We start from the raw sequence: 27,960 nt of genomic DNA, 5'->3' as shown, positions 1-27,960 counted from the left end.
GCTTCCCACCTCCGCAGGACGAGTGACAAAGTCACAGATGCCTCCTCCCCGTCCGCACTCAGAGTGACCCCCTCCACCTTCCACTTTAAACCCAGCTCCACACGCAAAACCTTTATTGGGTATCTGCCGCGCAGAAGGAGGAGTCCCGTGCAGGGAACCCTTCACACCAGCCCCAACCTGGAATGCCCTTACCTCCCTAGGACACCCACCTGAGCACATGGGACTCCCTGAAGCGGCTGGACCCCCGCCCCCCACCTGTTCATCACCCATAGAGTCTGGGGTGCCCAACATCAGCCCTCTGGCCACCCCCAAAGGCAGTGGTCCGAGGCCCCCCCGGGCCGGGGCGGCGGTGAGGCTCAGCTGGGGTACGGGCCCGGGGCTTCTCAAGTTTTCTGAATCACCACCTGGAACTTACCTGGAAGAGAAGGGCTGGCGTAAGCTGGAGGCTGGGACCTCAGGGGCGAGCCAGAAAGCACCCAAACAGCTCAGAGATGTTCATCCCTGTCCAGCACCAGCAGACTGCGTGGCCTTGGGCTGGGCTGACGGGTGGTCAGAGGGGGTGCTGCTCCCCGCCCACCTGGCCCGCGTCCCAGAGCTGTGTGGGTGACTAGCGGCACGAAGGTCAAGCATGCAGCCTGCTGAGGAGGGCCGGGCACGGGCTTCTGTGGCATGTGTAGCTCAGGTCCTGCCCACGTGGTCTCGGGGCCCCTCCACAAGGAGGCCTCGGGGACCCACAGAGGGAAGGACACCTGGGGGGTGGGGCAGCAGAGGGTGGGCTGGCCCCAGGTAGGGATGAAGCTTCAGCCTGTCTGATGGGAGGGCCGTGGGGGGTCAGGACACCCCGCCAGACAGGCTGTGGCCCGTAGGCCCCGGCTGCCCTTTGGGGACCCCGTCAGAGCATTAACCAGGCTGACTTCAATCACGTCCAACCGGAACAACGTTCAAAACCACCAGACCAGCTCATCACCGATGTCCCCTGCTCTGGCCTGGCGCGCACCCCAGGGAAGCAGGCTGGGGGGTGTGTGGCCAGGGGGCACGGACGGGCTGCACCAGCCGGGTGGCCAGGGCACGTGACTTAAGCTCTCTGGGCCTCAAATTCCCCATATGTAAGTGGGGCTTGGCAGCCCTGGCCCCGCCTCCCCGACCCTCAGCGGGGGCAGGGCCCGGAGGACTCGGAGCCCCCACCGCACTTCAGGGTTGGGAAGATTCCCCCACCCCCACCCCCCCGACTCACAGGTGGGCAGGGATGCCACGGAGGCGGTGACCAGGCTCTTGATGCCCAGGGTGCTGAGGGTGCCTCGCAGGAGGCCGCAGGTGAAGGCCAGGAACTGGGGACAGGGGACACAAGTCACCCAGGGAAGAGGGGAGGCCAATACCCAGGACCGGGGCCATACGGGGCATTGGGCTCCACAGTGGGGGTCACCTCCTTCCCTGGGTCCTGGGCCATGGGACAGTGGCTCGGCTTGAGGACAGGCCTGCTTTGGGGCAGGCGTGTGTAAGTGGGGGGTTGTGGAGTCCAGGCACCCTCCCTACCTTGGGTGCTTCCTCCAGATACTGCGGGCCGGAGGCCATCCGGATGAGGAGGGGGAAGCTGTTGTCCTGCAGCACGTAGGTCCCCTGGGGGCAGAGAGGAGCCCAGTGGGGGCTGGGGAGGCACCTGTGCCTTTGTAGCAGGGAAGGGATAAGCCAGGACCCGGCGCCCCCTACTCCGTTGGGCTGAGGTCTGGAGGGACCCCTCCCTCAAAACCCGTTTTTGGGGTCCATCCTTTGGAGGTTCACGGGCCCCATCCTTTGGAGCTATGCAGAAGGGTCCGGGAGCTGCCCAGCCTGGGCCAAGTATCCGCCCATGGGGCATGTGGGTCCTGCCCCTCTAGCTGCAGGACTTCCGGGGTGGTCCTTCCTCCCAGGGCTGTGGTGAGATGCTGTAGACCCGGCCCTCGAAGCGGAGGCCAGGGCCCGGCACAGCGTGGGCGCCTAATAGGAGGTCGGGCCAGCTCGAGACAAGCGGCGACTCGCCGGGGCGAGGTGCTACCAACCACGAGCGCCTGCTGCCCGCTGCGAGGCCCCATCTTGGGAGGCCTGTGGAAACTCTGGCGATAGCCAGGACGCCCCATAGTGGCCTCCTGGCTTCCCTCGGAGGACTGGGCAGAGGCCCAGAGAGGGGAGGCCGGGCCTCCGGGGTGAGGGGGGGGGCCCTCTCCAGCCTCCTCTTGGTTTCAGCCTCCGCCCTGAGCCAGGAAGCCGGGCCCCGGGCCCGAGGAACACACCTGGTGATTGGTGCGGAGGCTGTCCATCTGCTTTTGGAACACGGCCACCCACAGGTCTTTGCATAGGAACTTGAGGACGTCCAGCTCCTCCCTGAAGGCCAGCGTCTCCTGGGGCAGCCTGGGGGCAGCGGCAGACACTGGGGCCGGGTGGGCCGGGATGGGGAGCCCAGGGTTAGGAAGAGGGGGGGACGCCAGGCTGGGTTCCTATATGGAGCAACACGACCCTCCCCGTCCAGGTGTGCCCAGGAAGGGACTTGACCTCGGGTCCTGCCTGCCTCTGGCCAGCAGGGGAAGGACAGGAAGCGCTGGCTCTCACCTCTCGCCCAGGGCCTGGCCCACACGGAAGCCCATGCCCTCCAGGACAGACAGGCTCATCTTCTGTCCCTAAAAGGCCAGGGAAGAGAGGCTCAGGGGAGCCCCAAGAGGGAGTGTCCTGGGGCAGCAGCCACAGAGGGGACCCTAAGACCAATGTGCCCATCTCTGCGAGCTCAAGGGTAAGGAGAGCCAGGAGGGAGGGCTGTGCCCCTGCCACGCGATGCCTCCACAGACACCATCGGCTCTGAAGACCAGCTCCCTGTTGCTGCAGGAAAAATGGGGGGTCTTCCTCAGGCTTGGCTTCCGCCTGCTCGTCTGTCAGCTCTGTCCTGAGAACACCCATCGCTTATTGCGAGCATTTCCGGTGTGTGCCTTGCAACACCCCGTGGGCAGGTAGTGCTCTGATCACTCCAGGGGGCTCACGGTGACTTGCCCGGGGGGCTCTTGTGGCAGCACGCCTGCAGCCACAGCAAGGGAGCCCTGGGCCGTGGGGCCCACCCTCGTGGCCTGGCCAGCAGGAAGCTGTAAAAATCAACTCTGTTCATCACGCCTTAAAACGTCAGCCAAGGGGCGCCTGGGTGGCGCAGTCGGTTGGGCGTCCAACTTCAGCCAGGTCACGATCTCGCGGTCCGTGAGTTCGAGCCCCGCGTTGGGCTCTGGGCTGATGGCTCAGAGCCTGGAGCCTGTTTCCGATTCTGTGTCTCCCTCTCTCTCTGCCCCTTCCCCCGTTCATGCTCTGTCTCTCTCTGTCCCAAAAATAAATAAATGTTGAAAACGTCAGCCAAGGGGGTGCCTGGGTGGCTCAGCCGGCTGATTGTCTGACTCTTGGTTTCAGCTCAGGTCATGATCTCAGGTCGTGGGATCAAGCCCCGAATCAGGCTCTATGCTGAGCCTGGAACCTGCTTAAGATTCTCTTTCTCTCTCTCTTTCTCCCTCTATCTGCCCCTCTAGCCCGCTCACACTGTCTCTAAAATCTAAAAAAAAAAAAATCAGCTGAGACCCCTGGGAGAGACACGCAAGGGCTCAGGGATGGGAGAGATTCCCTTGGGTGCTCAGGGAAGGCAGTGGTGGCCACGTGGCACTCCAGAGCTCAGGCCAGTGTCCCTCGGCGGGAGGGGCAGAGGCGCAGGTGGGGGGCATCAGAAATACCAGGACAGCATAGAGTGAGGTGCGGTGCTCCCTAGAGAAAATCTGGCGGAGCAGGGTCAAGAGGGGGCTGTGGAGCCCAGGCACGAGCCTTCCCTGGGAGGGAAGCGGCAGTCACCAGGCCTGAGTCCCTCCCTTCCTCCGGCCACCACCCTCCCCCGGGAGCGACTTCCAGCCTCCTTTCTGGGCCTGATGGGCCATCACTGGAGCCTTTCCCATGGTGGATAGGATTTCCCTGCTGAGATCCGGCTCTGGGACAATGTCCTGGCCTCAGCAGGTTTCAACAGCCTTCTGGGACCCTGCTGTCCCTCCATCACCCTCTGCCCTGTGCCCTGACAGCTTCCCTTAGTCCAGCAGAGGGGCCGCTCCGCCCATTCACTGTTACCTCCCCCAACTCCCGGAGGCTTCCTGTCCTGCCCTCCCGGCAGGTTAGGTCCTCGATCCCAGCGCTGGCCAGTCTGTGGCGTGGGGACCCGGGCTGACCTTCAGCAGCCAACACTGGCCTTGGCATGTGGGAGGCCCTTGGGAAACAGAGGCCGAACAAGGTGAGCCATCGGGGTTAGCGCACACGCTGTGTGCCGGGCGCTTTGTGCGAACCTCCTGTTGAATTTTCACCACCCCGTAAGGTAGGCTGTATTTCACGCCTGGAAAGTGGGGCTTCGAGGGTTAGGTAACAGGCACCTCAGCCATGGGGCCATCTTTCAAACCTGAGTGGGTCCGGCTCCCAAGCCCAGATGGCCAGGTTGGGGGGGGGGGTGGTGGCCAGGACGACACCCATAGCTGTCCCGGCCTCAGTGAGGTGGCAAGGGCTGCGCTCACCCTCCCCCCCCCCCCACCCCCCACCCCGAGCAGAGGTTGCCTGCGGTTCTGGGCAAGGTACCCCTCTTCTCTGCCAGGCCCCTGGCCCCTAGGCCCTCGCCTGCCATTCCACGCTCCTCCTGCAGGAAACGACCCCGGTGATGACACAGCTTCCTGGTGGCCGATGCCGGCCGGCTCTCCGCTCCTGCCATGGGGGCTCCTCTGGTTTCCTCGGGCACAGCAGGTGGGCGAGCGGGGAGGGGTCTGACGGCCAAGGCAGGCACCTGCGCAGATGAGCTCAGGTGTGTGAGACAGGGAGGGGACGTGTGACCAGTGGCTGAGTGCAGGGTCCACGGCCAGATCAGCCCGACACCTACCTGCCAGCTGGGGGGCTGGGTGAGGGCTAACTGCCCTGGGCCTCAGTTTCCTCACGGGCAAACAGAGGACCGTGTCAACAGTGCTACCTCCCAGCGTCCTTAGGAGGATTACAGGAGTTAGTAAATGCAGGCTGAGTGGTCCCAGTCGGGCTTAGTAAATGTTACTGTCCTTGTCACTCAACCTGGGTGAGTCTGTCAACCTAGGTGACCAGCCCCTGGCGGGAGGAAAACCCCAGGAAGGGGCTGTGCTCCCTGTCCCCCCCTTCCATAGGTGAGCGCCTTAAAGAGGCAGGCCAGGCTTCATTCTGACGAGCACATGTGTCCCTGAGGACTTCCTAGCATGCGGGGGAGGGGGGGACACACTTCCCCATTCACTCCACAAACATTTCCTGGTGGCCTCGAGGAGCTGGCCACTGTGCCTGGTGCGACGACGGGGGCCCAGGCGATGGGCACCCCACATGCAGGGGAGCCGGGCAAGGCAGAGCCAGCTCCCCGGGGAGGGGCCCCAGGGTGCTTCTCAGAGGAGGGGGCCAGGAAGGGGAGGCTGTGCGCAAAGGCAAGGAGGCGGGTAAAGGGATGGGGGGGTGCAGCTCAGGCCACGAGGGCGGGGGACAGTGGCGAGGGGTGGGAGCGGGGAGGGTCCTGAGGACCAGGCTGGGGCGGGCACGGCGGGAGAGGACGCCACCGTCCCTGGGACGGAACACACAGGAACTAATGGCGCGGTTACAGCCTCGATGCCCCAGGGAGAAGAGATGCGCTCCTTGAGGGCTGCACGGGGTCAAATCTGAAGGAAGAGGAGTTAAGCAGGGAAAGCAGTGGGGTGGCACCCAAGCCCAGGTCACAGCCTCCAGGACAGCAGTCCCGAGAGGGGACAGCCAGAGAGTCAGCAGGGTCCTCAGCCAGGCCAGGGAGGCCTGGGGGGTGGCAGGGGTAAGGATCTGGAAAGGTCTGCATACGTTCAGGCTTCCCCCTCAGTGAACTTCAGACTGCCTGGGTTCAAGTCCTGCTTAGTGACCTTGGGCAAGCTATCTAATGGTTCCAGGCCTCAGTTTCCCCGTGCGGGAGATGGGGCTGATGGCAGGCCCCACCTCACGACAGCGATGTGGCCAGCAGTCTCCAACGGCTCAGCCCCAGCCCCAGCCCCAGCCCCAGCCGTCATTACTGCGGGCACCACTGTAGTCAGCCCTCGCTAGGGGCCGATTAAGCATCTGCTGAACTGGAAAGGCTGGGTGGTGGGTCCAGGAACAACAGAAAAGGGAGGGGAGACGGGCAGTGGGAGGGCAGGGCCGAGGATGAGCAGGTGGCAGAGAAGAGAGGGCGGAGGAGGAAGAGACAGAAGCCTCGCCTGTCTACCATACCTGCCTCCCTCGGTCCTCCCAAGAGCTTGTCAGGGATTAGGGGTTTATCATTCCTTTTTTTTTTTTTTTTTTAAACGTTTATTTATCTTTGAGAGAGAGCAGGGAAGGGGCCGAGAGAGAGAGGGTGGCGGGGGGCGGGACACAGGAGCCAAAGCGAGCTTTGCTTTTGCAGCACAGAGCCCGACACGAGGCCCAAAGCCACGAACCGTGAGACCGTGACCGGTCGGCTGCTAAACCGACTGAGCCACCCAGACGCCCCTAGGGATTTGTCATTCTTGAGAAAGGCAAGGCGGGGACTCGCAGCCACCTGGCCCAGCCCAGAGCCAGGGCATTTCTGGGCGATTTGCACAACAACCCACTGACAGGAAATGACATAATGCAGGGGCAGGGGGGGAACCCCTTCGAGAAGGCGCTCCCCCCAACAGCACCTCCCCCCAACAGCACCGGGGGAGCCGGGAGGAAGGGGCAACAGACAGAGGGGAAGCTCTTGGAAAGGGAAAGGGGGCAGCTAAAATAAACATCTGTTGACGAGGGAGCTGAAAAACAGACCAACGTGTAAGGTGGATAAAGCCTCCCAGATCGTCAAGGAAAGCACAGGAGGTAGAGAAAAACGAGAGAAAAGTTGTAAGACACGTGGAAGGGACCCAGAACGTCCAGCGTTCATCCAAGAGCCGAGAAGACACGGTGGAACAATGCAGAAGAAGAATCAGAGACAACAGAGAAGAACGTGCTCGGCTGGAGGAAGGTCCAAGTGTCCAGACTGACGAGGGCCACAGAGCTCCAAGGAGGATGGCGGGAAAGTGAGCAAACCAGGCCACCCCACAACCCCCCCCCACATGCTGAGCACTTGACTCCCAGAGAACACCCTGGGCTGAAGGGAGGGAGTTGGTGGGGGCCCTGTGCTGGGCTCCCTCCAGTCTCTCCTGCTGTGCCCCTCAGTGATCTGTGAGGCTCCCCACCACCGGGCCCACGGCCCTCTGTGCCCGCCCTGGCGGGGGGACCTGGGACGGAGCAGCCCTGGCTCCCACCTCCAGAAGGGTGCAGGGACAGGGAAAGTTCTCGCTTTCCCCAGGTGAATGGCCCCAGAGGGCCCAGAAGTGTTCGGAGGGAGCCGGGGAGTAAGAATGAGCAAGCGCAGAGAGCCGACACGCCTCCCGCATCCACCCGGGTAGCCCCAAACACCCCCAGATCCCACCTTCTCCCCCTAATTCCTGCCACCCCAGGCTGAGCGCCTGCCTCTGCTCTGGACCCCTGCAGCAGCCAGTTGGCTGCATGTCCATTCAGGTTCATTCACATGGCTGAGGAGGCCCGTCTAAAAAGTAAATCCGAACACCCCCACACCTCAGCTTAAACCTTCTATGGTTCCCACCACTCTCAGGACAGAGCGCTAGCTCCCACCATGGGCTCCCTGGCCTCAAGTGCACTGCGCCCCCTCCAGGGCTCTGCCCCCAGGGTGCTGCTCTGCCAGGAACCCAGGCTCCTGCTGAGGGCAGGGGTCCATCTGGGAGCTGGTACACCCATCCCAGGTGCCCAGGCTGGCGTGGGCACTCACTGGGCCTTGGTGGAGGCAGGTCTGGCCCAGCAGGATCGCTCCTGGGCTGCCGCCAGGGCTCACAGAGGTAGGTGACCGAGGCTCCTTGGTGTGCAGAGGCATTAACTCCTTTGCCCCAGGCCCCCCTTATCTTCAAAGCTGCTGGGGTGGAGAAACCACAGGGACCTCTTCCTCCCCAAGTTTTTCCTGCTTTGATAACAAAGGCCCTTTGACCTCCTGGCTCCTCTGGCTGGTCTTCCATTCCACCTGTAACCATCCAGAAAAACCCATTCAACAGTCCCAGGTAACCACCATACCAGGCAGGATGTGGGGAGCCCCAGAGCTCCTGGGCGTATGTGCTGCGGGGACATATGAACGAGCCACCATCCCTGTGCTCAAGGAACTCAGCGGCTGCTGGAAGGGACAGACCTGAAGCCACAGACAAGTTCTGGAGCCAGAAGCCTGAGTCCTGATTTCCCCTCTGATTATCACTGCTGTGCACCCTGGGGAAATACCCCTCTGGCGCCTCAGTCCCTCCTCTGGAAAATGGGACGATAAGGTCGGCTTCGCAAGGCTGTTCTGGGGACAAACTCTGACAAAATACTGTACTGGGGACACCAGAAGTACCCGACAGGAGGCCTGCATCTGGTTCAGACAGGACACGTGTTGGACCAGAGAGAAGGAACAGAAAGAGGAAGACGGAGGAAGGGCCGGGAGTGGAAGAGGAAGGGCTGAGAAAACAGCAGTTCTCTTGACGTTGCCCCCTGAAAGCGGGGCTCCCGGCAGAGGGGAGGTGGAACCGCCAGAGTCCTCACCCCTGGCTGCACCCAGGAATCACCCTGGAGCTGTGGGGCAGGACCCCGGCATGGGACTTCCTGGGGCAGCTGGGTCTCTGGCACGTTGATGTGCTTTGAAAGCCCGTGGTGAGCACCCCTGAGTAACCCCAATATTTCCCACACCTGCTCGACCACAGAAACCCATTAAAATCCTCCTGGCCAGCGTGAGGGAAGACACGCCGGGAAATGCAGGCCAGCGTTTACAGCACAGGCTTTGGAGGCGGGAGGCGTAGCTCTGCATTCCTCACTCTGCCACTTGAGAGCGAGCAGTCCGTCCATCAAAGCCTGTGTGTCTTCGTCCACAAAGCCTACAAAGTGGGGAGGATTGTGCTGACCTCTGTGGGTTGACAGGAGGATCAAATGAAACCAGGAGCGTGAAGCCCATGAGGGCACGTCTCATTTGCGGCAGGTGCTACCACGATTACGGAGCCCCGATGCCCAGCCCAGCCCTCCACGGCACAGGGGCGGCGTCTGCTTCCACAAAGCCACGCCCGAGACCTACTGTGCGCACAGGCCCCCACCGTGTGATCAACACAGACCCGGGCCTCGCCTTCACGGCACACAGTCTGGTGGGGGGAGGGGGTGCGGACGTGAATCAAAGGATCTTCCCGATCCCTCGTTCAGACACACACTTGAGCGGGACGGGGCGGCCACGGGCAAAGGGAAGGGGGCTGCAAGATCACAACGAGGACACCTGGCTTTGAGCCGGGGCTCAGGGAACGCTTCCCTGAGGAAGGGAAGGGGCGTTTGAGCCAAGGTGTGAAAGATTAATGGGTGTGAACGCAGCGAAGATGTGACAGGTGAAATGAGCAGCGAAGATGTGACAGGTGAAATGAGCGGAGAGAGGAGGGAGGAGGCCGGCCTAGGGCAGAGGTGGGGAGAGGTGGGACACCATATTCAGGGAGGAGAACGGGCAGGGCCTGGTTGAGGGCTGGCGGTGAGGGAGGAAAGGCTGATGTCCGGGACACCTGGGGTCCCGGCTTCAAAGCCAGGATGGACAGGAGATGCTGCAAACCCCTCTCTCCAACATACAGGCCAATGCGCAATCCCTCTCCCGTGCTCTCTGTCTCATAGCATGTCCTTAACGTACTGTACTTTATCCATGTACCTTATTTATCTGCGTAACCACCCCCCCCAACATAAGCTCCAGCAGGGCCAAGAGTTTTTGTACAGTTCACTAATTCCCAGAGCCTCCCCCAGGGCCTGACACTTGTTAAGTTTTAGATGAAACCCCGGGGAATGTCAACCCAAAAGAAACTATGTTGCCACTGTAAGCAACACTTTCCCTGAGGCTCCTAAACCAGAAAACCTAAGCCAGAAAAGGCGCCTTGCCTATCGACCAACATCATATACTAACAATAATAATGAAAAGCAATCACAGCATTCATTTATCAAGCACCTAATCTCTCCCTCACTCTTTCTTCTTGGGAAGAGATTTTTAGAACAGGAGCTCCCACGTTCTGGGGGACCTGATTAGGTGCCAGACATCGCACGAAAGGCTTTAAAGTTTGAGTTCATTTGTTCTTCCTAGGAACCAACTGCCAAGATGCCAAGCACGCTCCTACCTCAGGGCTTTGCCTCTGTTGTTCCTTCTTCTGGAATGCTCCCCCGCCCCCCAACCACAGGGCTTGCTTCCTACACTGTTCCTCAGAAAGGCCTTCCTCCGCCATCAATCACTCCATCCGTATTCTTTTCACGACTCTACGGAAGTTTTTTTTTCTTTTTTTTTCCTACGGAAATTTTCTTTATCGCACTTCTCACTAGCCAGTGGCATATTTTTGTTTGACAATCCTACTAAACTGTTACGTTTCGCAAGGACAGGGAGACCGTGTCTGGAATACAGTAGGTGCCTAATAAGTGTCTGTTGGACGAGTAAAGGTCTCTGAGACTGAGGTACTGTTACAATGCCCATTTAACTAAGGAGGAAACTGAGGCACACAGGGACTGATTCCTAGTGAGGGGAGCGGATGGGATTCAACCCAGGCAGCAAGTCCTGACTCTGTGCTAGGCCTTGAGCTAAGCTTTGCCCGGAGCTTCGTCGCTCACTTTTGGCAGTAACCGCGAGGCCGGCCCTTCAAAAGTCCCCACTTTACAGACGAGGGAGCCAGCGCCCAGCGAGGCAGGGGCGGGGCCGGGGTTGCACCCCGGACGTTGAACCGCCCTCCGTGCTCCCCTGGACGTAGACCCGGCCTTTCCGTCGCGGCCCGCGCCTCCTTCCCCCGGGACCCGGCGCTCACCCCAGGGCCAGGGTCGGAGTGGTGCGCCCACAGCTCCGCCACCATCTCCATGTGCAGAAACTCGAACAGCGCCGCGTCCGCCATGCGCCGGCCTCGCGCCCAACGACCGTCCAGCGCTTCGTGCGTTCATTGGCCCAGCTGCATAAGCCCCGCCTCCGGCACCTAGGCGCGAGCCCGCCTACTCCCACCTCCCTTGGTGCTGCGGCCTAAACCCCGCCTTCCAGGCTCACATGGTGCGCGCGTGAACCCGGGGCACTTAGAGGGAGGGCCTATTCTCATTGGCCGCACGTGACAGCATCTCCGCCCTTCTCCTCGTCTCCTGTCGGTTTCCGGGTTTTCGAGCATCGCCATTGGCCGAATCGCTCGTCGCAGGCGGCAAACCTCGTTTTAAAAAATTTTTATTTGTCCACTCGCCGCGCAGCACAACCCGGAAGCGCCAGCCCAGCCGACTTCCTATTGGTCGTACCTCTCCTCACGTGGCTTTGTACCCGCCCGCCGCTGGTTTTGAGGGTTTGCTTCCTGGTTGGTAGGCGAGTGGCCCACGTGTTTGGCCGCCATGCCCGCTCTATCCGCTTCCCTATTGGTTGGGGCTCCCTCGGTGAAGGCGGGGCACTTCGGCTGCGTAGCAGATCTTCCAGGCTCGGAGCTTCGGTAATCAGGTATGGCTTTCGGTGTCGGCCCTTCCCCGCGCCCCCACTAGTGTACGCTACCCCCCACCCAAAGGCCCCCTGGGTTGTCCTTCTTTCTGTGACCCTGGCGCTGGTCCCTGAGCCGCTCAGCAGCTCGTGTGCTTCCGGATCTGACACCGGCTTGGAGGACAGGTTGGAGGGTGTGGCCTCTAGGAGGCAAAATCGGAAACAGCTAGGTTTACGACTCTGAAAGCTCGGGCCTCCGAGCCTTCATCCATCTGGTCCTCGGTTTCCCTGCCAGGACACAAAGAGGGTGGGGTCCAGTAGCTCTCATTATCTCTGGCAGCATGGATGACGAGCCCGTTTACAGAAGAGGAAACTGAGGCCCAGGCAGGGGAAGCAGATCGCCAAAAATCGCTAAGCTAGTCAGTGAAAGGGGTGGGAATCCAGAACCTGCACTCTTAAACCACCGCCAGGTGCCTCTCATGCCGTCCCTTCGCCCCTCTTCTCCCTAGTTCGGCCCCATGGCGTCCCAGGGTCGTCGGCGGAGGCCGCCGCGGAGGCCCGTGACGGTGGTGCCGGGGGAGGCGGCCGAGACGGATTCGGAGCTCTCAGCGTCCTCGTCGGAGGAGGAGGAGCTGTACCTGGGCCCCTCGGGCCCGACGCGCGGCCGCCCTACGGGGCTGCGGGTGGCCGGGGAGGCCGCGGAGACCGACTCGGACTCGGAGCCGAAGGCCGCGCCGGGGGACCTGCCTCCGCTCGTGGTGCAGCGGGAAAGGGCCGGGGAGACCTGGGGGACCGAGGAGACGCCGGCGCCAGCCCCCGCGCGCACGCTGCTGCAGCTCCGGCTGGCCGAGAGCCAGGCGCGGCTGGACCACGACGTGGCGGCCGCGGTGAGCGGCGTGTACCGCCGCGCCGGCCGCGATGTGGCCGCCCTGGCCAGTAGACTTGCGGCCGCCCAGGCGGCAGGGTTGGCGGCCGCCCACAGCGTGCGCCTGGCGCGGGGAGACCTCTGCGCGCTGGCCGAGCGCCTGGACATCGTGGCCGGCTGCCGCCTGCTACCCGACATCCGCGGCGTGCCGGGGACTGAGCCTGAGCAAGATCAGGGACCGCGAGCTTAGCCGTAACCCCGCCTGACTCTGCGCCCTGGGGGTGGTCCTTGGGGCCTCCGGGACCTGGCTGTGTATCCTGTGTAGTCCCCTTCCCATCTTGCTGTTTTGCCCCCAGGATAACGCTCTGTGTGTGTAGAGGGGGCGGGTAATATTGTGCAGCCCCGCCCCACCTCTAGCCTAGGTTCCTCCCCACCCCGTCCTGTCCCCGTCGCTGCTCCCTGGTTCCGAGCCCGTCGCTGAGGCGTGGCTCCAGCCCTTGGGTAACCAGTCGCTCCTTGATCTTTCTCCGTCCCGGGGTCTCACCTTGCTTCACCTTTTCTTGCGCTCTGCCTTTCTCGAGTTTGGTTTCTGCTCACAGGGCCTGGTCTTGCTTCTTTGCATAGGAGCCCCAGAATCTGGTGCAGGTTCCATGGCATCTTCCTTCACTCCCTTGTCTCTGCCTCTGGTCCTAGAACCATTTTTACTTTTTCAGAAGAGCTGCTTTTGCTTTTCCCATTTTATTTATACTACCTTACCTGATCTTGAGCTCCATAGCCCCCCCACCCCATGGCCCCAAATGAGGCCCCCCTTGCCCCAAGGGAGTCCTTCCAGTTTTCCAGGCCTAAGAGGGCATCTCCCCAGATCCTCCAGACCAAGTTGGTATGTCCTCCTTACTCTCCAAGCCAAGGTGGCCTTTTGTGTCCAAGCTCTAGCTGCAACATGCGTCTCCTCCTGACTCTCCAGGCTCACAGTGGTGCCCTTCAGGCACTTAGCGCCCAATACAGGCTTGCTTGGGGAACTTTGGGTACATGAAGACCACACACTGGGTGTTTGCTTACTGTGTTGGTCCCTGGAGGCCCCAGGGATTTGGATTTCTGGCTCGGCTCCGGGTCTGGGGCTCGCAGACTCTCTGCTCTCTCTTGTGCGCCCAGCTCTGGTCCCTCTGTCCCCTTCACACGTATCCCCCTCCCCTACTTTTTAATCCCAACCTGCAGCTGCGCCGCCACCCCCCCCCCCCCCGGGATAGAGAAGTGAAAAAGAGTACTCTGTGCCTGTCCTATTAAAACTCAAAACATTGGGGCGCCTGGGTGGCTCAGTCAGTTGAGCGTCCGACTTCGGCTCAGGTCGTGATCTCGCGGTCTGTGAGTTCGAGCCCCGCGTCGGGCTCTGTGCTGACAGCTCGGAGCCTGGAGCCTGCTTCGGATTCTGTGTCTCCCTCCCTCTCTGCCCCTCCCCTGCTCATGCTCTGTCTCAAATAAAACACTAAAAAAACAACTCAAAACATTTACTGATGTGGAGAATTTGTCCTGGCTCCCCCTCTAAGCTGGGCTAGGTTCATTGGTGATTTCCCTTGAGAATGAGGGTTCTGAGAGAGCTTTCACTTCTGGCCTATTGAGGGGGAAGCTGTCGCCAGGAAATCGGGATGCCTTGTATTTTTCCCCGGGCTGCATTTATTCATATTTTGTTAATTCAGCACACTGTTACTGAGCGCCTGTCCTGCGCGGGACACCAGGGGCACAAGAGCTGGTCCAAGCCCTCACAGAGCTCAGTCCACCGGGGGAGGGCGACATTAATAAAATACTCTCCTAAATAAATGGATAGATTCAATAATTGCAATTTATACTTTAGCGGTAAGTTTTCTGTCACTGTGATTAGTGCCGGAAAGGAGTACAGGAGTTTTGTGAGGGCATAACCGAGATCCCTCTGACCTTGTCTGGGCAGATGGGGGGAGGTCACATGGCTTCCCCAGGAAGTGATGCGATGCGGGAGGTTGAGCTGAGCCCTGAAGGTATAAGCAAGTGAGACTGGAGGAAGTGGAGTAGAATGACTGGCGCGGGGGAGGGGGGCTTGGGAAGCATGTGCAAAGGCCCTGAGTTCGAAGGGAGCATAAACTATTTAACAGAAGAAGGTGAAAAATTTTTAAGTTTATCTTTTTTTTTTAATGTTTATTATTGAGAGACAGAGAGAGAGAGAGAGACGGAGCATGAGCATGGGAGGGGCAGAGACAGGAGAAGACGCAGAATCCGAAGCAGGCTCCAGGCTCTGAGCTGTCAGCACAGAGCCCAACGCGGGGCTCAAACTCACAAACTGCGAGATCATGACCTGAGCTGAAGTCAGACGCTCAACCGACTGAGCCACCCAGGTGCCCCTTTTTAAGTTTATATTGAGAGAGGGGCACCTGGGTGGCTCAGTCAAGCACCTGACTCTTGATTTCGGGTCAGGTCATGATCTCGGGGTTCATGAGTTCGAGCCCTGAGTTGGGCTCTGTGCTGATGGCGAGGAGCCTGCTTGGGATTCTCTCTCTCTCTCTCTCTCTCTCTCTCTCTCTCTCTCTCTCTCTCTCTCTCTCTCTTCCCCCCCCCCAACTCCCTCCCTCCCCCTCCCTCCTTCCCTCTCTCAAAATAAATAAATAATGAATGAATGGATGAATGAATGGTCTGCTGCTGCCCAGGGGCCAGAAGCTACGTTCAGTGGGGGTCCAGAATGCACTCAGGAAGTGCATTGCGTGGGAAGGCCCGAAGCTGATGGGTTTGATTACAGAGCCCTGGGAAGTAGGAGGAGTTGTTGGGCAGCAAGGACCCGTGTTCCCTTCCCTCCGGAGCCTCTGCCAAATTATCTTCCTCTCCATCAGCATTTACGGAAGTAACCTGTGTCCCCTGGGCCTAGACATCAGGCCAGAGTGCTTTCTGGAACCTTTGCAGGAAAAGGAAAGTTAATTCTGGCAGCTGGGTGTTTGAGGGATTTTCTGGGTAAGTCAGAGGCGTTTTAGGGATTAAATGAATTTGCTGAGGAGGTGAGGCCAGATTTGGGGGAGGGAGAGGAGAATTTCAGCAAAGTGTGTCCAGGGAGACGCCAGTAGGGTGAAACCCGCAAACTTGCCAGGCTGTGAGGCCAGCTTGAGCATTGGGCTTGTAGGACCCGTGCCTTTGTCCTCCCCTGTGATTTTCCGTATGATAAACAGCACAGGAGACAGAGGCAGAAAACCATCTCCGGAAGGGAAAGGATCAGGACACATCAATCGCACTCAGACAGTAATCACAGAAGTCGCTATACCCAAAGAACTAGTTCACGCAATTTTTTTTTTAATGTTTATTTATTTTTGAGAGAGACCGAGCATGAGCAGGGGAGGGGCAGAGAGAGAGAGAGGGAGACAGGATCCAAAGCAGGCTCTGAGCTGACAGCAGAGAGCCGGATGCGGGGCTCGGGCTCACAAACCGTGAGATGGCGACCTGAGCCCGAGTTGGATGCTTAACCGACTGAGCCACCCAGGCGTCCCTCACACAAATGTTTTTCTCGGCTAATGCATATTTAGGAAGCAAAGAGACGGCAGAGGTTTGTATGACTTGGCTTCGTGACCCTGTGCAGAGATCCAGGAGACCGAAAAGAATGCTTACCTTCTCTGCCTTGCCAGGCCCCAGGGTCTCTCAGCGGCAGCCTCTGGAGTGGGCAGAAGGTTCCAGGCCATGATACCCCATCGTTGTTGCCAGAACCAGAGGAGAGAAAAGACTTCCGTCCTACCCTCCTACATTCAATGGCTGGGTCTGGAAAATAAACTGAACACAGGCAGGTTAATGGGAGAAAAGGTGTAGACATTGGTTAATTTTTAATTTCACATTCACGGGAGTATCAGAAAGAAATGTTTTTTAACAATGGTCAATTCTTTTTTTTTTTTTTAAAGATTTATTTAAGTAATCTCTACTTAATGTGGGGCTCAAACTCATGACCCCAAGATCAAGAGTCACATGCTCCTCCGACTGAGCCAACCAGGTGCCCTTATGGCTGATTATTTTCTACAGGGGTGCCAAAAGCATTCAACAGGGAAAGGGTGGTCTTTTCAGCAAATGGTGCTGGGAACACTGGGTATTCATACGGAAAACAAACAAAAACGAAGTCGGTCCCTTACTATCTACTACATACAAAAATTAAAATGAGTCAAGGACCTAACATAACTAACACTCCACAACTCTTAGAAGAATTATTGTGAAGACAGGAGAAAAATCATAGTTTAAAAAAAAAAAAAAAACATGGAGGGAGAGATCTTCATGACATTGGATTTTGTAGGGATTTCAGATGGGACACCAAAAGCACAGGCAACAACAAAAAATAGATAATCGGCCTTTGTCAAAATTAAAACCTTTTGTGCATCAAAGGACACCATCAACAGAGTGAAAAGGCAACCCGCAGAATAGAAGAAAGTATTCACAAGTCATATACTTGGTAGGGGATTAGTATCCAGAATATATAAAGAACTCCTACAACTCGACAACAAAAAGCAACCCAATTCAAATATGGGCAAAATACTTGAATAGACATTTCTCCAAAGAAAATACACGAATGGCCCACCAGCCCATGAAAAGGTGCTCATTAGGGAAATGCTAATCCAAAGCACAATGGAGGGGAGCGTGGCTGGCTCAGTCTGCGGGAGCACTCGACTCCATCTCAGGGTTGTGAGTTTGAGCCCCCACCTTGGATGGAGAGATTACTTAAAATCTTAAAAAACAAAGCACAATGGGATACCACTTCACATCCACTAGGATGGCTATTAAAAACAACAAGGGGCGCCTGGGTGGCTCAGTTAAGAGTCTGACTTCAGCTCAAGTCATGATCTCCCGGGTTTGTGAGTTCTAGGTTAGTAAGTTCTAGCCCCACGTTGGGCTCTGTGCTGACAGCCCAGAGCCTGGATCCTGCTTCAGATTTTGTGTCTCCCTCTCTCTTTGCCCCTCCACCGCTCTCACATTTCCTCTCTCTCTCTCTCTCTCAAAAATAAATAACCATTAAAAAAAAAAAAACAGGGGTACCTGGGTGGTTCAGTTCCTTAAGCATATCTGACTTTGGCTCAGCTCATGATCTCGCAGTTCCCTAGTTCGATCCCGGCATCAGGCTCTCTGCTCTCAGCACAGAGCCTGCTTCAGATCCTCTGTCTCCCTCTCCCTCTGCCCCTCCCCTGCTCTTGCACACACTTGCTGTCTCTCTCTCTCCCTCAAAAATAAATAAACATGAAAACAAATGAAAAAAAAAAACAATAAAAAAATAACAAATGTTGGCGGGGGTGTGAAAAAATGCACCCCTCGGGCATTGCAGGTGGAATGTAAAATGGTGCAGCTGCCGTGGAGGCCCATGTGGGGCTTCCTCAAGAAGTCACATAGAAAACCAGCATATGGTCCGGCAAAGGCCACTTCGAGCTGCAGGCCCCGGAGGAATTCAAAGCAGGGGCGCAAACAGATACTTGCACACAAACGTTCACAGTGGCATTAGTCACAAAGGCCAAAAGGTAAAAACACCCCAACCCACGTCCAGCAACAGATGAACGGATAAGCATAACGGTGACAGAGCCACGCAGGGAAATAGTATTCAGCCCTGAAGGAGAACGAGGTTCTGGCACAAACCGCCTCAGGAACAAAGGAAGACCTAAGGCGAAGCGAAATAAGCGAGATATTGAAGGAGGGATACGCATGATTGCTCTTAACAGGAGGCAGCTAGAATAAGCAAATTCGTTGAGACAGAAAGTAGAAGAGAGGTCATCAGGCGTGGGGCGGGGGGGGGGGGGGGGGGGGGAGGAGTTTGTAAAGGGGAAATGATCAAAGTCCCGCAAGAGACCGTTGTAAGTGCTTTGGCTTTCACTGTGCCAGGGCAGAAACTCTGTAGATCAAGTTTTTCTGACAAACTGGATGTTGGCCAAACTCTCTTGTAATCGGTATGATCAGGCTCCCCACCAGCAGCCAAGGTCGAAGGGCAGTGACCCAAACCAAAAGTGGCTGTCCCACCACTGAGCTGTGAGCCCGTGAGGGCAGGGCTGTGGCCGTCATGGCCACTGCCTCCTAGCACAGGGCCAGGCACAAAGCAGGTGCTGGGCGAGTGTTTGCTGACTGAGTGAATGCCCTTCACGCCATCACACAGCATCCACCCCTCAAATGCGTGGAGCCGTTAGGGTGTTTGTGTCCCAGCCTCCCTGCAAAGCTGATGGGCACTCAGTCCCATATAACACGTCACCCTCAGCCATGAGGTGGAGAGGGTCAGACATGCACCCAAATGCTGCTTGGCACCCGTTCCGCAAATTTTTCTGAACTCTGCTTCGAAGGGAAGGGCATCCAGGGTGGAAGGAACAGTATGACCAAAGGCCCAGAGGCAGGAAAATTCAGAGGGTGCTTTGGAGGCTAGATGAATTGTCCTCTGTGCCTGGCCTCCCCTAGAGGGCAGGAGGTGACAGATGAAGACTTCGGCCAGAGCCAGACCACGCAGGAACAGTGTAAGGAACGTGGTTTTGTCCCAAGGGCCCCGGGGAGTCAAGGCAGGTTCTGAGCGGGAGAGGCAGGGGCATATTTGTGCTTTGGAAAGAGCCCTCAGGCTTCTGAGTGGAGGGTGGAGGGTAGGAGGAGAGACTCGGTCTGCTGTGGGCACCCTGTGTCTCCAGCACCACCCAAAGAGCAGGCGCACTTGGAATAAATGTATGAGTGACTGTGGAATGAACACGAATTACTGCCTTCTAATATCACTGACAATAAAAGCCAAAGCCCTTACCGGGGCATTCGAGGCCCCATGATCTGGTCCCTCGCCCACCCGGCTGAGCCGCTATGCAACCGGCGGCGTCGCCCAGCGCCGGCCGGACGCCAGTCTGTCCTGCAAACTGCCAGCCTTTGTACCGGCGCCCTCGCGCTCGCTGTTCCATCTACTTGGACTACTGTTCCCCACAATGCACGCTGCACGAATGCATGCTCTGTTGTTCACCTCCGCATCCACAGCACCGACGACACTGTGCGACACGCGGTCGGCGCGGTAATTTGTGGAATTGCTGAACGAGCGACTGAACGCGCGTCAGCCTCATCGGTAGAAACCTGAGCAAGTTGGGGCACAGGGCCGAGGAGGCAGGGGCGGAGCCAGAGGGGCTGGGAAAGTGCGGGGACGGGGGTGGGGCTAGACGGGGGCGTGGCCGCGGCGGAGGCGTGGAGAGGCGGCTTCCGCTGCAACCCGGCCCGGGAAGGGTCCCGCGGAGGCTGGGGCTGCCCTGGGAATGGGGTGGGGTGGGCGCCCGGGTGGAATCGGATTCCACTGCCCCCTTCCCAGAGCAACTTGTTGGCAAGATCAGTTCTCCAGGCCGACTTCATCCGGGGCTTGGCGATCTATGGGGCCACTGAGGCAGGACTGAAGGCTCAAGAGATTGGAGAACTGGGTTTGTCTCCATGCCTGCCCCCGGGGGCCCTGCCCTCAACTGCCTCCTTGGCACTCTGACCCGGAGCCCTCTTGTGGTCGCCTTCCCCCTGCCCCCACCTGGTCTCCCTGAGACTCTTGGAGTGACGCAAACTGTCCCCTCTTTGTTCGGCATGTGACCTGCAGTGTGCACCCGGCTTGAAGAACCGGCCCCAGCCTGAGGCCGCTGGAGCGAGGGCCCAACCCCTGTTGGCTGCTGCCCTCTGTTGGAAAACCCACGCAGTTCTCTAGCTTTGTTAGCAAGGGACTTGATTGCCTCCCGCTGGAAAATTGTTTTTAAAAACCTGCAGGTTGGTTCCAGTATGTGAAGGATGTCTCTTTCCACGCGGCGTCCTTCTGCAGTGCCCAACCCGCACAACTGTTCAAGCTGAGTCTGCTTCTGCCCTTGTATATTCTTTGGTGCTACCTTGTAGTGTGTGGTTTTCTAGAGTTTTATTTGGGATCATTCTTTGGGGCTGGGGGGTCATTCTTGAGGCCACGGTTTTTCTCTTAATCACCTATACACATATTCCCATATACTGATGGGAGCCACATGGCCTCTTGTACTTCAGTTTCAGCTGCTGAACCCTTTTGTTAAATGAAATTGTTAAATATTTTCTTTATCTTTTTATAATTTTTTTAATGTTTTATTTATGTTTAAGACAGAGAGAGACAGCATGAGTGGGGATGGGGCAGAGAGAGAGGGAGACACAGAATCTGAAGCAGGCTCCAGGCTCTGAGCTGTCAGCACAGAGCCCGATGCGGGGCTCGAACTCAACGAACTGTGAGATCATGACCTGAGCCGAAGTCGGACACTCAACCGACTGAGCCACCCAGGCGCCCCTTTATCTTTTTAATTTTTAAAGATGTCTTTACATTTCTTTTTTGTAATAATTTTTTTAAATGTTTATTTACTTTTGAGAAAGAGAGAGACAGAGTGCGAGCAGGGGAGGGGCAGAGAGAGAGACAGAATCCGAAGCAGGCTCCAGGCTCCTGGAACTGTCAGCACAGATGGATGCGGGCTCCAACTGATGAACCATGAGATCATGACGTGAGCTGAAGTTGGTCGCTTAACGGACTGAGCCACCCAGACGCCCCAATAATTATTCAAAAAACTTTTAAATTATTTATTTTTGAGAGAGCAAGTACAAATGGGAGGGGCAGAGAGAGAGGGAGACACAGAATCCGAAGCAGACTCCTGGCTCCCAGCTGTCAGAACAGAGCGGGACACAGGGCTCGAACCCACGAACTGTGAGATCATGACTCAAGCCGAGGTCAGACACTTAACCTACTGAGCCACCAGACTCCCCTGCCCCAGTAATTTTTTAACGTTTATTATTTTCTTTAAAAAATTAATGTTTTACTTATTTTTGAGAGAGACAGAGACAGAGCACAAGCAGAGCAGGGGCAGAGAGGAAGGGAGACCGAATCCGAAGCAGGCTCCAGTCTCTGAGCTGTCAGCACAGAGCCTGACGTGGGGCTCGAACTTGTGATCACATGTTGCCAGATATCCCCCCCGGGAAGCAAAATCACACCTGGTTAAGAACCACTGCCCTAGAAGGTACCACTTACACCTTTAAAAACTATGTATATAACTCACGCTTTTAAATAGTATGTTTAGGGGTGCCTGGGTGGCTCAGTCGGTTAAGCGTCCGACTTCAGTTCAGGTCACGATCTCGCGGTCCTTGAGTTCGAGCCCCGCGTCGGGCTCTGTGCTAACAGCTCGGAGCCTGGAGCCTGTTTCAGATTCTGTGTCTCCCTCTCTTTGCCCCTCCCCCGTTCATGCTCTGTCTCTCTGTCCCAAAAATAAATTTAAAAAAATTAAAAATAAATAAATAAATAGTATGTTTATAGTATACATCTGGATTTGTCCGTTTTAGCCACTGTCTAGTGATCACCCACAACGAAAGATGAGGATTGTTTCTTGTTCACAGACACCCGTGCCCACACCACAAACACACACCCTCCTCCAGCTTCCCATCCCCCCGGTGTATTTCACAGATGTGGCTACAGAATCTACATCACTGTGCATATGAAAACACTGTGCAATGGCCAAGTCGTGTAGTGAAGGATGATGATCATTTCCTTTCTTTAACAACTTCTTATTCTCCCTGGAGTTAGTCATCGCCTTGATTTTTCGTCTGCTTGGGTTGCTACCTACTTATGGCTACTTCAAGTCCAACCTGTAATCCAAATCCATAAAAAAGTTCAAGGAATTTCATCTTCTTTTTTTTTTCTTAACGTAATCTTAATGTTGTAAATTGAATCATACAGTTGCACTAGAAAGTTTGTTTTTATTTACTAATTTTAAATAATTTTTAAAAAGGGTTTGTTTTTTTTTTAATGTTTATTTTTGAGAAAAAGAGACAGAGCGCCAGCAGGCAGGTGAGGGACAGAGAGAGAGGGAGACACAGAATCCGAAGCAGGCTCCAGGCTCTGAGCTGTCAACACAGAGCCAGATACGGGACTGGAACCCATGAACCATGAGATCATGACCTGAACCTAAGTCTGATGCTTAACCGACTGAGTGACCCAGGTGCCCCTATTCATTCATTCATTCATTCATTCATTCATTCACAGAGGGAGAGACAGAGAATCCCAAGCAGGCTCTGCACTGTCAGCCCAGAGCCCAGTGTGGGGCTCAAACTCACAAACCAAGAGATCATGACCCGAGCCGGAATCAAGAGTGGACGCTTAACCGACTGAGCCACCCAGATGGTCCTAACTTGTTTATTTATTTATTTTTTAAGTAATCTTTATGCCCAATGTGGGGCTCAAACTCTCTGCCCTGAGGTCAAGAGTTGTACTCTCTTCCGGCTGAGCCAGCCAGGCGCCCCGCCTTCATTATTTCTTAAGAAGCAAACTAGGAATAGAAGGAAACTGCCTTAATCTGATAAACAATCTTCAAAAAACCTGCAGCTAGCATCATCCCTAAAGGTGACGTGTTGAGCGCTTTTTCTGTGAGATTGGGAACAATACAAGGATTTCTGCTGTGACCTCTTCTAGACCATTTTATGGGAGGTCCTAGCCAGTGCAATACAGTAAAAAAAGTAAATCAAACTTATGAGACCAAGGAAAGCAAGAAATACAATTGTCATTATTCGCAGATGGCAAGATCATATATGTAGAAAACCCAGGAGAATTTAGTAATCGATTCAGTGGGTTTCATATTTATACTTAAATACTCATAATGAACCATTAAAAAAAGGATTTGTTTTTATTGGGCAGCTGGGTGGCTCAGTCGGTTAAGCGTCTGACTTTGGCTCAGGTCGTGATCTCACCGTTCGTGGGTTCGAGCCCCATGTAGGGCTCTGTGCTGACAGCTCGGAGCCTGGAGCCTGCTTCGGATTCTGTGTCTCCCTCTCTCTCTCTGCCGCTCACACTCTGTCTCTCTCTTAAAAATTAATAAACATTTAAAAAATTAAAAAAAAAAAAACAATGTAAACCACCCAGTTGAAAAATGGGAACCAGATCTGAATAGGCACTCTACAAAAGAGGAAGTCCAAGTGGCCAATGAACGTGCAAAAATGTTTTCAACCTTCTTTTTACCGCAATCTTACTTCCAATCTTATTCTTCCTGGGGAACTGCAAATTATAACCAGAGCGAGATGCGACCGTACAGCCACTAAAATGATTCACCCCGAAAATTATTGATGGTACGAAGTGCAGTGGGGCTGTGGAACCACGGGAATTCTTCAGCTTTGCTTGCGTGGGCATATACATTTGCAAGATGGGGGGAAACTGGCAGTACATGGCGAAGATGGGAGGTCTGCATACTCTGACCCCTCCATTTGGCTCCTGGTTGTGTCTGAGTGCACACGGGCTCCGAAAGACGCAAGATTTCTCCTAGGGGGGCGCCTGGGTAGCTCATTCCACTGAGGTCCGACTCCAGCCGAGGTCATGATCTCACGGGTTTGGTTCGTGGGTTCGAACCCCGCGTCAGGCTTTGCACGGACCGCGTGGAGCCTGCTGGAGATTCTACGACTCCCCTCTCTCTCTCTCTGCCCCTCTCCCGCTCGTGTTCTCTCTCTCTCTCTCTCTCTCAAAAATAAATAAACATTTAGGAAAAAAAAAAAAAAAAAGAGTGCTTCTAGATAGATTATTTGCGATAGCCCCAAACCGGGCACAACTTGCACGGCAATCGATAGTTGGTTAGATTAACTAAAGCATGCTGTGTTCACACAGTGGAAGATTATAGCAAAGGACAGGAGTGAACGTCTGCTAGCTCCAACACGGACGGATCTTAGAAACGTCATGTTTAACACAGGAAGCCAGAGACAAAAGTGTACGTACTCTGTGAGTCCACTTTCATGAAATTCAGAACTGGACAAAACTATTGTAGAGCGTGTTCAAGGTCAGGACAGTGGTCAACCAGAGGGGAAGCACGGGGCATGACCGTAAGAGGTGATGAATCTGGGAAATTGTCACTACTTGGTTTCTTCGTATGGGGAGACGTTGACCATTTGGGCTCACGCTTTACATTAAAGATTGGTGCACTTTGGTGTATGTATGGTATACTGTTTTTTTTTTTAACTTTTATTTATTTTGAGAGAGACAGAGTGCAAGTGGGGGAGAGGCAGAGAGAGAGGGAGACGCAGAATCGGAAGCAGGCTCCCGGCTCTGAGCTGTCAGCACAGAGCCCGATGCGGGACTCGAACCCACGGAGCCATGAGATCGTGACCTGAGCCAAAGTCAGACGCTCAACCGAGTGAGCCACCCAGGCGCCCCTGCTATACTTACATAAAAATTTACAGATCAAAGCATCCAGACAGAAAATTTTATGAAATGAAGGTGAAAAACTCCCTTTCTCTAGTCTCATTACCCCAAAGTGACCCCCAATTAAAAACGCGGTAGGTATGGGGCACCTGGGTGGCTCAGTCGGTTAAGCAACCCACTCATGATTTCGGCTTGGGTCATGATCTCACGGTTTGTGAGTTTGAACCCCACCTTGGGCTTTGCGCAGTGAGGTGCCTGCTTGGGATTCTCTCTCTCCCTCTCTTTCCCTCTGCATCCCTCCCCTGCTCACTCTCTCTATCTCTCAAAAAATAAATAAATACACTAAAAAAAATGTAGTAGGTGTTTTTTTCTCTATGCATATGGAAGTATATATACATTTATATATTTATAATGGTATACATATTACATGTTACATATTATATTTGGGAAACATACATTATATGTGCTTACATGTATACACACACACATGTATAAAATCTGGAGGGCAGGCAGCCTACTGTTATGCACCTGCCTTTTACCAGTCTGCATGTATCTCTGCATATATCTCGGGGATGGTTCTAGGCGGAGTGAACACCTGACCCACCCTTTGTACTTGCTGCACAGTGACCCATCCATGGGCTACACTGTATCTATTTGAGCCATTCTACCGCTGATGAGCATTCAGGATGTTTCCTGTTCTGTGCGACTACAAATCGTAGTTGCAAATAGGATGTTGCAACCAACATCCTTGGACATATTCCTTTCCCCACGCGAGTATCTTGGAAAGCAACACATTTCCCGAAGCGCAGTTTTTGATGGATCAAAGGGTGTGTGCATTTTAAATCATAGCAGCTGCTGCTTCAAACAAACAAACAAACAAACAAAAAAGTGTTCCATGCTAAAAGAAAAGTAAGGTAGGAAGTAAGAAAATGGGAGTAGTGAAGGGAAGACCGGTTAGTGCCACGCTCTTCTCCAGAGACTCTTGGATATTATGACCTGTAATGTGATGTCAGTGGTCCAGGTGAGACAGGGCCGGGAGGGATGGGGTTTAAGGGCAGCGTATGGCCCTGGCCACTCTGCAGCGTCCCCAGCCAGCATCCACCAGCACCGGACCTGGTGTGGAGGAGATTCCCCCAGGGAAGGCAGGGAGAGGAGCCTGAACTTGAGGAGGAGGGGCAGGTGACGGGATGGGAAACAGAAAGATGCAGGGGTTCCCGGCTCTTCTCTGTACATGACTAGAACTGTCCCGCCCCACATGGTCACCAGGTAAGAGCCGGTCTCTTTCTCTTCCACTCTGGATCCTCCCCCACCCAACCGCTTCCAATGGAACCCTTCCATCCCCCGGCTGTCCCGTCCACCTTCCCAGCTCTTGCCCATCCCTCTGACTCTACATCAGGGCGGGGCTACGGGGTGGAAGTGGGGGGATCACCTAGACCCTCTCGTCCCCATTGGCAATGACCGCCTTTCAAGGATTCCTCCTTCAGGGGCAAAGGCATCATCACCAACGTGTCTTCGGTGATTGACAGAAACCCCTGCCATATTGTTAGCAATGTACTCAGACCCCACAGACCTAGGCCAGGGCTGTCCTGTCATGCTGAAGTCCCCGCTACGACCCTTTGTTCTGGCATTGAAAGTTATGGTGCAAAGTCGTGTGTGTGTGTGTGTGTGTGTGTGTGTGTGTGTGTGTGTGTGTGTGCCACCAACGTCTGGGGCTGCTAATAGGTCAGACAGACATCTGGGGCACAGTCCAGTGAATAGGGCAGATTTTTTTAAGAGAAGGGGGGGGGGGGGGCTAGGGGTCAAGGCATGAGACCGCCCCAGCTGGAATGGAGAGTGGGTGTATGGGAACAGAGGTAGGGCTTAGAACACGCAGACATTCAGGGGTTAAGGTGAGGACTTGGGGTCTGAGCCTGGGGGCCTTCTGGAGCCATGGGGTGCTCTACGATCAAGGATCAAGGACTGAGCAAGAGCGAGCGGGAGGAGTCTGCATAGGGAAGGCTCTTGGGGCTGGGACCCTCCGTCCCCTTCTAAGGCAGGCCTTTACGGGAAGCTTCTCCGTGGTAGTGGGCGCAGAGTGCTCCCCTCAGGGGGTCACCATGCGGGTGCCTAGCTAGCGTGGGCAGCTCAGAACGGGGGTGGGGGCTCTGGCAGGGGGTAGCAGCCTAGGGACAGTAGAGGCTCAGAGGCCCGGGCAGCGCATTTCTGAAAGAGGGCGGTGACTCAGGGGGGGGCCTCGCTCTGAAGGAGTGGGTTCTCGCGGGGGCGTGGCCTGGGGCGTGGCCTCTCGCGGACTCGCCCGCTCGGGGCGTGGCCTCGAGGGGAGCCCTGGAGACGCAGCCGCAGAGGCGCGGGTAGGTGGGACTCTGGGATTCTGAGAGGGTCTGGGAGCTTAGGCTGGCGGGAGGGGAGTTCTTTTCTTTACCCCCCCCCCTTCCTTCCTGCAGACAGCGAGCCCCTTTGAGGTCCACACGAACATGACCAGACACGTGCAATAAGGGCTGCTCGTGGTGAATTCCGAGGACGGCCCGGCAGGTGTTGGACACGCTGGGCCTCACCTCCCAAAACTCCGGGTGCCTCAGCGACACCGTGCAGGTGCCTTCGTGCAGAGAGCCGGACGGGACATTCCCTCGCCCAGCTCCAGGAGTCCTCAGAAGCGAGGGTGAGTTGTCCAGAGGAGGGGAGGGCCCCCACCCTGGGCTGGGGAGAGAGGAGAGTGGGGACCCTAGGATGGGGTGTTCCTGATGCCTGGTCCCACTCTTTCCCAGGGGTTCCTGCTGCCTCTCCTCCTGCCCAGGTGGTTTTCTCTGAGTCGCTGGGAGCAAAGTTTGCAGCTCGGTGGACGGACGAGCTCATATAAAGCAAAGTTCTTGGATAAAAGGCCTCGAAGAGGCGTGGCCATCTGTCACCTCCCCTCCCCCCTCATCCAGAGCCAGGGCTGCTGTTAGCAGAGAAGTCCCACACGTGGGAATAGAGGGACAAGCAGGTCAATGGAACAGAATTAGATACCCTCCCCCCCGCCCCCAAGACCTGGACATTTAGCGACAATTGGCGACATCTCAGCCTCTGACAGAAAGATGGAGTTTTTAAGATGTGGTGTTCAGACAACCAGATGGGCGTTTGGAGAAACACGAAATTATACATAGGTCTAAAACCGCAGCGGTGATGGGTTGAAAAATTTTGTGAATATTTTGAAAACTCGGGAACTGCATCCGCTTAAAGGGTGAATGTCGTGGTATGTGAATTATATCTCAGTAAAAATACTTTTTAAGGGGCGCCTGGGTGGCTCAGTGGGTTGAGCTTCCGACTTCGGCTCAGGTCACGATCTCGCGGTCCGTGAGTTCGAGCCCCGGTTCGGGCTCTGTGCTGACAGCTCAGAGCCTGGAGCCTGTTTCAGATTCTGTGTCTCCCTCTCTCTCTGACCCTCCCCCGTTTATGCTCTGTCTCTCTCTGTCTCAAAAATAAATAAACGTTAAA

The 27,960-nt window shown here is 55.9% G+C and overlaps 2 protein-coding genes and 1 long non-coding RNA gene across 6 annotated transcripts; 2 read left to right on the top strand and 1 right to left on the bottom strand.

Moving 5' to 3' along the window:
• Positions 1 to 96: 96 nt before the first annotated feature.
• Positions 97 to 11,015, bottom strand: TRAPPC6A (trafficking protein particle complex subunit 6A). Of its 4 annotated transcripts, none has more exons than XM_058706298.1 (6): positions 10,866 to 11,015; positions 2,584 to 2,651; positions 2,268 to 2,404; positions 1,534 to 1,617; positions 1,235 to 1,328; positions 97 to 415 (listed from the first exon to the last, which is right to left on the bottom strand). In XM_058706298.1, exons 1-6 carry the CDS (start codon positions 10,947 to 10,949, stop codon positions 412 to 414), a joined length of 471 nt encoding a protein of 156 aa, XP_058562281.1. In that variant the 5' UTR covers positions 10,950 to 11,015; the 3' UTR covers positions 97 to 411. The 4 variants fall into 4 exon arrangements, with proteins under 4 accessions (XP_058562281.1, XP_058562280.1, XP_058562279.1 ...); XM_058706297.1 differs by having other exon boundaries at positions 2,268 to 2,385; XM_058706296.1 differs by lacking the exon at positions 10,866 to 11,015 and adding an exon at positions 7,814 to 8,524.
• A 376-nt stretch (positions 11,016 to 11,391) lies between these two features.
• Positions 11,392 to 13,069, top strand: BLOC1S3 (biogenesis of lysosomal organelles complex 1 subunit 3). Its single transcript, XM_058706293.1, has 2 exons — positions 11,392 to 11,524; positions 12,010 to 13,069. Exon 2 carries the CDS (start codon positions 12,019 to 12,021, stop codon positions 12,613 to 12,615), a length of 597 nt encoding a protein of 198 aa, XP_058562276.1. The 5' UTR covers positions 11,392 to 11,524; positions 12,010 to 12,018; the 3' UTR covers positions 12,616 to 13,069.
• Positions 13,070 to 25,516: 12,447 nt separating this feature from the next.
• LOC131499177 (uncharacterized) lies at positions 25,517 to 27,960 on the top strand. The gene is made up of 3 exons (XR_009255756.1): positions 25,517 to 25,752; positions 26,931 to 27,145; positions 27,252 to 27,960. It is a non-coding gene; the product is annotated as an uncharacterized LOC131499177 (long non-coding RNA).

This window comes from Neofelis nebulosa, chromosome 17, assembly GCF_028018385.1.
Source record: "Neofelis nebulosa isolate mNeoNeb1 chromosome 17, mNeoNeb1.pri, whole genome shotgun sequence".
NCBI classification, from domain to species: domain Eukaryota; kingdom Metazoa; phylum Chordata; class Mammalia; order Carnivora; family Felidae; genus Neofelis; species Neofelis nebulosa.
This window is presented reverse-complemented; position numbering and strand designations above follow the sequence as displayed.

Coding starts and splice junctions, on each gene's coding strand:
- TRAPPC6A (XM_058706295.1), bottom strand. CDS start 7,915: ATGCCTCTGCACACCAAGGAGCCTCGGTCACCTACCTCTGTGAGCCCT. Junction 1,618..2,267: donor GCCTCCGCACCAATCACCAG/GTGTGTTCCTCG, acceptor CTCTGCCCCCAG/GGGACCTACGTGCTGCAGGA. Junction 1,329..1,533: donor ATCTGGAGGAAGCACCCAAG/GTAGGGAGGGTG, acceptor CCCTGTCCCCAG/TTCCTGGCCTTCACCTGCGG.
- BLOC1S3 (XM_058706293.1), top strand. CDS start 12,019: ATGGCGTCCCAGGGTCGTCGGCGGAGGCCGCCGCGGAGGCCCGTGACG.